Raw genomic sequence first — 8,531 nt, forward strand, 5'->3', positions numbered from 1 at the left:
GAAGCGGAGCGGTTTTCCTTAATAAACCGGTTTTATTCATTACAATTTCCTACAATATGAGATATGAGAATTCAGTATTATTTTAAATAATTTTCACTATAATATTAGTAAATTAACTATTAGTAATAATAAAGAACAAATATTAATTTGAAAACTTCATGATATTCAAAACATTAATTCGTCTGATAATTCTAAAATTACCGGTTGGTTAGAAATGAAAAAACCGAGCTACTGAAAGGTTGGTACTGTTACTGTTGGTAGCTCTGGAAAAACAAGAGGCGGACCGACTCCAACGGAGTGTGTAAACGTTTGTCAAAAATCCTGTTGTTGGTGAGTATTTTTCAGGATAGGCATTTTTAGCACGTCCTTAAGTAGATAATTGGCAATGTCAGTCAAAATCCACACACAGGAGACGCACGAACGTGAAGGAAATTAGAGGCTAAAACAATATTGCACTCTGTCAAGTTGGCGGCGCGGGAACGTTGGCTGCACTTTCGACGGTGCAATTTGTTTTTGTCCTCGAATTCGCCTGGAATCGTTCACGCCGATTCTTTTTGCCGAAGCTAGAGTGGCCGAAATTGGAGTGCGGCGATGAGGCCGAGGTGCGGAAAGGTCGCGTCGTAGGTGGAGGTCGCCGGCGGAGCATGGACGCGGTGCAGAGCATCGACTACATCGACGGCATCACGCTCGAGATGCTCGTGGACGGCGGCGACCTGCTGGACGAAACCAGCACCGTCCTGTACGACGAGTCGATGCACTACGAGGAGGAGGACGCCGCCGAGCAGGACGACGAGGACACGGTCGTCCTGTCCGACGACGACGAAGACGACGACGACGAGCCGGACGACGAGATTCCCACCTGCGAGGACGGCGACGACGATGAATGGGAGGTGCAGGACGACAACATCAACAAAAACCGCAAGGTGCCTCTTGACCTGCCGGCCGAGCTCAAGAAGCACCTCGAGATCGATCACTTCCAGGTCCGAATCAATTCCCAATTGCACGCTTTATATTTAATACTAATTTCAGGTGGTCACTTGTGATAAACTGGTGAATCTTCCGTGCAATCCGTGCGTGAACCTGATCCTCGAGTCGTACTACAGGGAGTACGCCTGCGAGATTCTTCAGTGCGACGAGGAACCTGAGGAAAACGAGCACCGACACGTGCGCGACTCGGGCGCCGGCAAGGAAACGCGAAACCTTTCCAAGTCGCTGCGGCTGCGACGTCAACGGCAGCGCCGCCTCAGCAGCGAGTCGAGTGCGGACCTCGACGAGGACAAAGACTTTGAGGAAATTCTCAGGAACCTGCGCATCTGCCTGGAGGTGCTGCACAGCATCAGGTGAGGATCGAGTTGGGCCAAATTTTAAACTAGACCACGAACGGTTTCAACCTTGAAAAATTTCTGTCAATGTAAAATTTTCGGGACGAATTATAACACATCTTCTGGAATTTCTCACGGTTTTCCTCTACCCTTGCTAGGTAAAAAATAACCTGCGAAAGGTGACACACTTTTTCTTATTTATTGTAGTAATTTTTATATTTCTTGCACAAACATGAGACTTGTTAGGAAATTTAATAAGCTTCAAAGGTCTCGCCAAGTTTTTTATTTTTAAATAAGATAAACTTTGGCGCTAAAATTAAAAAAAAAAAGAGAGAGAAATGCTTCAATAAAACTTTTTAGACAAATTTTAAAAATTTATAAAAGCCGAAATGTGAAGAAATTGCATTTGCTTCCCTCTGCCAGCCTTCATTTCTACTTTTTTTCATTTGGGTCTAGAAGAAATTTTGAAGTGGTCACAACGTGAAAAATTATATTCTCTGGTCTCTGCAAGTTTTATGTGAAACATTTTTCTCTGAATTGTTTTCCACAACAGCTACAGCTAAAAAACCAATAGAAAATGAAAAAAATTGACATTTGTCAAAAAGAAATTGCAATTTTGCTGTTGGCAAAAATTGTCTGACTCAAGAAAACTTGTTGAGTTTTTTAAATAGCTTATTAAGGGTGAGTCCGAATATGAGAGAATTGATTCTCGAGAAGTGATTCTCAAGGATCGATTCTGTGGTGGTTTTTCAATGGCAGAAGCGTTTTTCTAGAATCGCTTCTCGAAAATCACTGCAAGAATCGATTCTCTCATATTCGAACTCGCCCTAATGTTCCTATAAACTGGCATTGGTGTCACGTTAAATAGAAAAATTGGCACAAAAATTACTATGCCAACTTTCAAAGGTTTTACCTTGAAAGGGGAGCGGCAGGGGAAAACCTGGGGAAGAATCTAAAAAAGATGGTGGAATATTACACTGGTAGTTATTTTTCCCTGGTTACAAAAGGCAAAATCCTTTTGATTCGTGGACTAAAGTATTGTCTTCAGGTACTACATCGACTTCACCCTGGGGGACCACCTGCTGTACCCTTCGGAGAAGCAGCAGCACCAGTACGTGGTCACCGCCAGCAAAGCAAGTTTGCTATACGTCAAGCAGGAGCCCGTCGAGAGCATCGAGGAGTACAGCTCGAGTTTGTTCGACAAAATCACCATGCTGGACACGGAGGACAAGTCCGAGACGGAGGACGACCTGCTTGAAATCCTCAGCTCCAACGACCAAAGCTTCACCAAGAGGTGGAACGACTTTTTGGGCAACGACGAGTCCGAAGGGGGCAAACTGACTGAGGACGACTGCAAGCGCGACAACAGCGAGGCGGGGGTCAGACATTGTTTTTTCTTAAACGTTTTCATTTCTGATTTGGTTGATTCCAAATTCATTTCGGTCCAGTTCAAAGATTAAAGAACTCAGGGTAAAAAAATCCTCCATAAAATCTTTTAGCCTAGGCCTTGAGGATCATTTTTAATGCTAGGAAAATTGGGAAATTTTGAGATTAGTAGAACTGAAGGTTGGAAAACTTGGTTTGTGCATTTTTCGAAGCACTTTCATTTAAATGATTTCTGCATCAAAAAAAAAAACACAATAGTATGAATTTTTGTTTGTATTATCCTCAAGTAATGATACAAATATTTTATGTTTGTCAAATTCCAATATATTGGTTTACTAAAACTGCTGCCAAATTAATTCGGGATAAGATTTTTTAATTTTCTCATCTGTAAGTCAAAGCTTATGAAACAAAGTATCATTCTTAATGGTCATGAAGTATCTAGGTCAAAGATCATTGACCCTGGCAGGAGGTCCAATTATTATTTTTGTTTTTGCTCCTTGAAAATGGGCAACCTGATTAAACATTTAAACAAGCCCTTATGAAAATATTATTGATTTAAAATAACATTTGAAAGACTTTTTGAACAGTCAGATAAGTAAAAAATTGGAAACTTAAGCTTTTTCTATAAATAAAAGAAATTTACCAGGTTTTATTGTATTACAGTCAAATTTTATGAAATTTAAAAAACTTGCTAGAAGTTGAAGTCAATTTATTCTCTTGCAACACTTCATACAGAAAAGTCACATTGGGAGGGAATTGGTAGCTTACTAAACTCATAGACCCAATTCTGAAGCAAAAGTGTTTCCAAATTAAACCTTCTTGCCGAGCTGGAGCCATTTCATCTACTTAAAGTTAATTTCTGCTTGCAGGCTGAGTCGCTGGCCGAACTCGCTCCGTTTGTGAGGCGCCGGAAGGAAATGCTGTCAAAAATCCAGGAGTGGAAACTAGTCCCGGACGTGGAGGTGGACGAAGACGGAGAAGACTCGACGCCCAATTCTCAAATCTACGGTGCCGTCCACCTGGCCAGGCTGATGGTCAAACTGCCAGAATTCCTCTACCTCACCAAATTCCCGAGCGCAGGCCACCTCAAGGCCGTGCAAAGGCATCTCAACCTCTTCATCAACTATTTGGCCAACAAGTCCAACTGGTTCCAGGAAAACCAGTACCGGACCAACCATTTCCACTCGTAGCCACAACACAACCTGACTTTTTATACTCTCATTTGTACATGTGTGTGGATTTAGGACTGACAAACGCGCCAAATCAGATCTCAACCAATTTTTTTGCCTTTTTGTAAATACATTGCATTTTTCACAGATATTTTGTTTCTTGATAACAAGGTGTGGAGCCAAGGATGTATGAAATGGAGCACATGGGTATGCATATCCTATTGTTAATAATTTGGAACTGGGAAAAAATATAATTTGTCTTGATTAATTGCAGACGTAGACGTGGTAGGCATGGACGTTGAAATCGAAGAAGAGGTGATTCCGAAAAAGCGGGTCAAGAAGCCCAAGCACAAGAAGCGGGACTCGAAGGCTCCGGAAGACTCTGGCAGCGAAGAAGAGGTCCCTGTCAAGGTCACTCCAAAAAAAGCGACGCCTCCAAAGAAATCTCCGGCCAAAAAGCCTGAAATCGAACCTTTGAGAATATCCGAGCGGACGCCAAAACCGTCCCTGAAGCTGAAGGAGGCCGAGTCAAGCGCCCACCTTCTGGAGAGGTCGGCAGGTCATCGACCTTCGCCCAAAGTCCGGGAGGCAGAGCAGGAGGAGGCGGGGAGGTCTTCGGAGCGCACGCCCAAGCCGTCCTTGAGGCTGAAAATCAAACTCGCCGAAGCTGCAGAGGTCAAGTTGAAATCTCCGAGCAAAAGTGCTGAGAAACCCTCTGCAGTGGTTGCGACAGCAGGTCAAAGTGTGCCCAGCCCGGGCACCTTGAAACCGCAGATGCCGGGCAGCAAGAAGAAGAAAGGCAAGGGCAAGGAGAGCGGCGGGTCGTCCGACGAGGAGAGGTGGCTGGACGCGATCGAGTCGGGCAAACTGGAAGAGGCACTCAATTGCTCTTGATTTGTGAAATTGTTCTTACGTTTGGTTTGCGCAGGTTGACGACGAGCTGAAGAAAATAAAAGACCCGAAGCTGATGACGGCGCGCCAAAGGGCAATGTTTGAGAAGAAGAGCGACGTGCCCGGAGAGGAGCAACCGCTGATGGCCCTTCCGTCCGGCTACAAGGAAAAGGTGGTGACCGAGGAAATGTTGCAGAAGAGGGCCCTCAAGTTGCAGCGCCGCAAGCAACAGGCCGAGGAAAAGAGAGAAAAGGACAAGGTAAATAAAGAAATATTTCAACTTCGAACAAAATTCATACCAGCTGAAATTTTTACCATCCATTGAGCCATTTCCCAGGATTTCCCCTGCAGCTACCCTTTCTAGCTGTACAAGTACCTTTGAAAGGTGGCGTATTTTTACCCTTTTGCAGTAATTTTTTGATCGCCGAGATCAACGCCAATTGATAGGAAATGATAAGCTTTAAAAACCTCGCCAAGTTTACTCAAAGTATTCAATATTTTGCAAATTTTTTATTGATTTTTTTTAGCTTAAGTTCTTCTACAAAGCATTTTAAAGAAAAAAATTTTAAAGAAAGCTGTAGAAAATTTAACTTTGCCCACCTTATGTTTTTAACACTCTAAATCAAAATCGACACAAATTATATTACTGGAAAGGTTTCAATCCGATTAAAAATAAGCTTTTCTGCCTATGAGTGAAAATCAAACATTGGCAAGACTAGAAGGCTCAAAATCATCTGAATTTTTGTTTATTTAAAAATCCTGCATATTAAGTAATTAATCCTTGGTCAAGTTTTGTATCAAACTTGTTTTACTTCATTGAGCTATTGTTTTACAGTAGAGCTAGAAAACCAATAAAGTGAAGAAATGATTTATCTTTGCTTAACCCCCTTAACCACTCTGCATTTTGTGGTGCCAAAAATGTATATTTGTGGTAAGCTTGATAAGGTTTATAAGTATATTGTAATTTTATTATCATCAAGCTTATTGAATATCCTCTTGATTGACGTTGTTTTCATGTTCCTGCAAAAAATTATTACTATTTCTGCAACAAATAAAAAATACGGTACTATTAAAAGGTACTTTTTTACCTCGAAAGGTTAGCAACAGGGGAAAACCTTGGGAAGTCCCAGAAAATGTATCTCAAATCTCAATGCACCCCCAATAGACGGTTAAAATTTCAGACTGGCATGAATTTTTTCCTGGTTAAATTGAGCAAAATGCTTTTGATTCCTGGATAGAAAAGATTAACAATTTGTTTTGCAGAAAATGACCATGGACAGGTTGCTGAAGAAACAGGCGTCCAAGTCGAACAAGCCGGCGACTAAGAAGAGCAGCGTCGCCTCCCTCGAACCACTTTTGCTTTTGGTGCACAACGAGAACGCGACAACGATCAGTTTCCCCGTTGGAACGGACGCCCCCGTGCCACAAAACACTCCGAGGTGAGAAAGTGGAAGAGCCTTTGCAATTGGAGGTGCTAATTTTTGCATTTCAGGTGCGTCCCGCTGCCAGTGAAGTGCGCCGTGTCTGGCTGCAAGAACGGCAAGAAGTACTCGTGCTCGCAAACAGGCGTGCCCTTGTGCAGCTTGCAGTGTTACAAAGCCAACCTCGCCTCCAAAGGACTGCAAGTGTGTCAATAATGGACTTTATTAAGCCTATTGGCAGTTTCAACGATTTAGAAGTGGATCTCTGTTGCAATGACGGCGACTCAAAAGCTAGTGTGGTGCAGGCCAAATTTTTTAATAGTGGAGGATAAAGTTGGCCTGGGCCAGCTGAGGCTTTTGGATCCCCCTCAACTTGTACAAAACTGACTTTTGATTGATTTTCAAGGCTCTGTTATCCATCCCATCATCACACTTTGTACATTTGTGTAAATCTCGATGTAATTCAACTTTTCACAACTTAATAAAGGTTAAATTATTTTGATATTGGCTGCGGTTTATTTTCAAACTTGTAAGAAAAGTGCGTTTGATAAAAACAATGGTTCAGCAGCATAATTTGCAGGCCTCCAGCATCCCTGGGCAGAGTTGGTTCCTTTCGAGGTGATCCAGCAAACATAATTTAAGTTGTGTTGGTTTTCAACAAGTAAAATGATGATCGACATTTTTATTTCATTACATTACAAAGGAAACTTTTAATAAATAAATATAGACCTCCAATATTAACGTTTTATTAATCAGGCAAATGCATTTTGTACGCGCAGCCCTTGATAATGATCTTGCAAGGTTTTGACAAAAAATTGCCTATCTTCCTTAGCAATACCAAGATGAGACCACAAATGAAATGATTTGAGTTTAGGAAAGATCAAGAAATCCTGCACATCAGGCACAATCGAGTCCAAGTGCAGCTCAAGTTCGGCCAAATTGGGCAGCAAATGGGCGAGTTGCAAAGAGGCCACTTTGGACGCGCTGACCTTGGCAAAGGTCAAGCCCAGGGGCGGTTTGAGCAGTCTGAGGCCCTCGGACATGTCCTGGACGCACAGCTCGTGGCCGGTGCTCTTGACCCTGCCCGCCCTGTGCAGCCTCGGCACCGACCAGAGCAGACTGTACAGGAGGACGTCCGCGCGCCGGACGCCATCCGAGCCGCGCTCGTCGTCGTTGCTGCTCTCGTAGAAAAAGAAGAACTCGCGCAGGTGCTCCATTTTGGCGAGGTGGCCGAACGAGCAGTCTCCGGACACGGTCACCGTCAGCTCCCTGCGCCAACCATCAATTTGTTAGTTAAGAGAAAATGAAACGAATGAGAAAAAAAAACAGAAAAAAATTACCTGATTTGGGGGAACTTGAAGGCGACGGTGGCAAGGTCGTGGGTGCCGCAGAACATCTGGCGCATGCACACCCTGACGAGGCTGGCGTTGGGCACGAGTTGCTGCGGCCGGATGGGGTCGACGACCGCCCCCGGCCAGTGGTCCAGCACCAAACTCGAGAGCCGGTGGACGCCCTTGCTCCTCAGGTCGAGCGCCAGGTCCACCGCCGAAAACGTCTCCACGCCCTTCAGGTTGACGTGCTGCGTGTTGCTGCCGATCAGGGCCATCGCGAACCAGTACGGAAGGGCGGAGGCCTGCCCTGATTCGCGGCTCGCTTCGAAAAACTTCTCTTTCACGCTCGCGGCTGCAAATTTGCAAATTTAAATTCATTTGGTGGTGAATGTGATTCGACTTACGCAAGCCTTGCAAATTCATGGGGGATTTATTCTGCGCAACAACACTGTAGTCGGTGATTTCCTTGTGGAATTTAACGATGAAGCGCAAACACAACTTCTCAAGGGTCTCCGCGGTGATGGTCATCTTGAGTTTTCACTTGCTGGGTAAAAAAATAATCAAAATTTGCAATTTAAATAATGAAATTTTATGTGGTCGTTATGTAACTCTTACTTTCGCACTTTACAAAATCTCTTTTGTCTTTAAAGCACTCCTAGCCGTGAACCATCGCAAGGGTCAAGGCAACTCGTCGTAGAATGGGCATGACTCGAAAATAAGGTTTTTCTCACGTAGTGCGACTTTGGTTGTTGTTGACATTTTCACAAATGAAGCCACGCCTACTTGGCCTCCGTCGAGTCCAACTCGGCAACAAAATCCGATCCTTCTTGTAATAGACGAAAGTTAAAAATTAGTTGACAATTGTTTTTAGAGCCCATATTACGATATTACACTTCGCGGAATTGTTTTTGAATAAAAATAATATCTGCAACAAGGAAAAGTCCGATCTCTTCATTCCCATGATCCTCTCCTTAAGTGTCAACTTCTTCAAACATGAATAAAAATCATATA

At 43.6% G+C, this 8,531-nt stretch overlaps 3 protein-coding genes across 5 annotated transcripts; 2 read left to right on the forward strand and 1 right to left on the reverse strand.

The window, feature by feature from the left end:
* Positions 1-244: 244 nt before the first annotated feature.
* Positions 245-6,693, forward strand: LOC132204038 (INO80 complex subunit B). Of its 2 annotated transcripts, none has more exons than XM_059632260.1 (6): positions 245-330; positions 4,026-4,084; positions 4,152-4,753; positions 4,806-5,027; positions 6,032-6,207; positions 6,261-6,693. In XM_059632260.1, the coding sequence occupies exons 2-6, from the start codon at positions 4,063-4,065 to the stop codon at positions 6,403-6,405; spliced, it is 1,167 nt and encodes a 388-aa protein (XP_059488243.1). In that variant the 5' UTR covers positions 245-330; positions 4,026-4,062; the 3' UTR covers positions 6,406-6,693. The 2 variants fall into 2 exon arrangements, with proteins under 2 accessions (XP_059488243.1, XP_059488244.1); XM_059632261.1 differs by having other exon boundaries at positions 309-326.
* On the forward strand, positions 411-3,899 carry LOC132204036 (male-specific lethal 3 homolog). 2 transcript variants are annotated; one of them, XM_059632255.1, is made up of 4 exons: positions 411-980; positions 1,030-1,340; positions 2,359-2,701; positions 3,578-3,899. In XM_059632255.1, exons 1-4 carry the CDS (start codon positions 645-647, stop codon positions 3,896-3,898), a joined length of 1,311 nt encoding a protein of 436 aa, XP_059488238.1. In that variant the 5' UTR covers positions 411-644; the 3' UTR covers position 3,899. The 2 variants fall into 2 exon arrangements, with proteins under 2 accessions (XP_059488238.1, XP_059488239.1); XM_059632256.1 differs by having other exon boundaries at positions 415-980; positions 2,371-2,701.
* Positions 6,694-6,774: 81 nt separating the features above from the next.
* LOC132204040 (uncharacterized) lies at positions 6,775-8,278 on the reverse strand. The gene is made up of 4 exons (XM_059632263.1): positions 8,136-8,278; positions 7,925-8,064; positions 7,530-7,872; positions 6,775-7,458 (listed from the first exon to the last, which is right to left on the reverse strand). Exons 2-4 carry the CDS (start codon positions 8,046-8,048, stop codon positions 6,942-6,944), a joined length of 984 nt encoding a protein of 327 aa, XP_059488246.1. The 5' UTR covers positions 8,049-8,064; positions 8,136-8,278; the 3' UTR covers positions 6,775-6,941.
* Positions 8,279-8,531: the final 253 nt, after the last annotated feature.

The sequence above is a fragment of the Neocloeon triangulifer genome, unplaced genomic scaffold, assembly GCF_031216515.1.
Source record: "Neocloeon triangulifer isolate White Clay Creek 2 clone unplaced genomic scaffold, ASM3121651v1 ptg000020l, whole genome shotgun sequence".
Taxonomy (NCBI): domain Eukaryota; kingdom Metazoa; phylum Arthropoda; class Insecta; order Ephemeroptera; family Baetidae; genus Neocloeon; species Neocloeon triangulifer.

Bases quoted from the DNA above. Each gene is read 5' to 3' on its own strand.
- LOC132204036 (XM_059632255.1), top strand. From the start codon at position 645: ATGGACGCGGTGCAGAGCATCGACTACATCGACGGCATCACGCTCGAG. The intron at 981-1,029 runs GTCCGAATCAAT...TACTAATTTCAG, and splicing joins TCGAGATCGATCACTTCCAG to GTGGTCACTTGTGATAAACT. The intron at 1,341-2,358 runs GTGAGGATCGAG...CGTGGACTAAAG, and splicing joins GAGGTGCTGCACAGCATCAG to TATTGTCTTCAGGTACTACA.
- LOC132204038 (XM_059632260.1), top strand. From the start codon at position 4,063: ATGTATGAAATGGAGCACATGG. The intron at 4,085-4,151 runs GTATGCATATCC...GATTAATTGCAG, and splicing joins GTATGAAATGGAGCACATGG to ACGTAGACGTGGTAGGCATG. The intron at 4,754-4,805 runs GCACTCAATTGC...TGGTTTGCGCAG, and splicing joins AGTCGGGCAAACTGGAAGAG to GTTGACGACGAGCTGAAGAA.
- LOC132204040 (XM_059632263.1), bottom strand. From the start codon at position 8,048: ATGACCATCACCGCGGAGACCCTTGAGAAGTTGTGTTTGCGCTTCATC. The intron at 7,873-7,924 runs GTAAGTCGAATC...GCAAATTTGCAG, and splicing joins CATGAATTTGCAAGGCTTGC to CCGCGAGCGTGAAAGAGAAG. The intron at 7,459-7,529 runs GTAATTTTTTTC...TGGTTGGCGCAG, and splicing joins TTCAAGTTCCCCCAAATCAG to GGAGCTGACGGTGACCGTGT.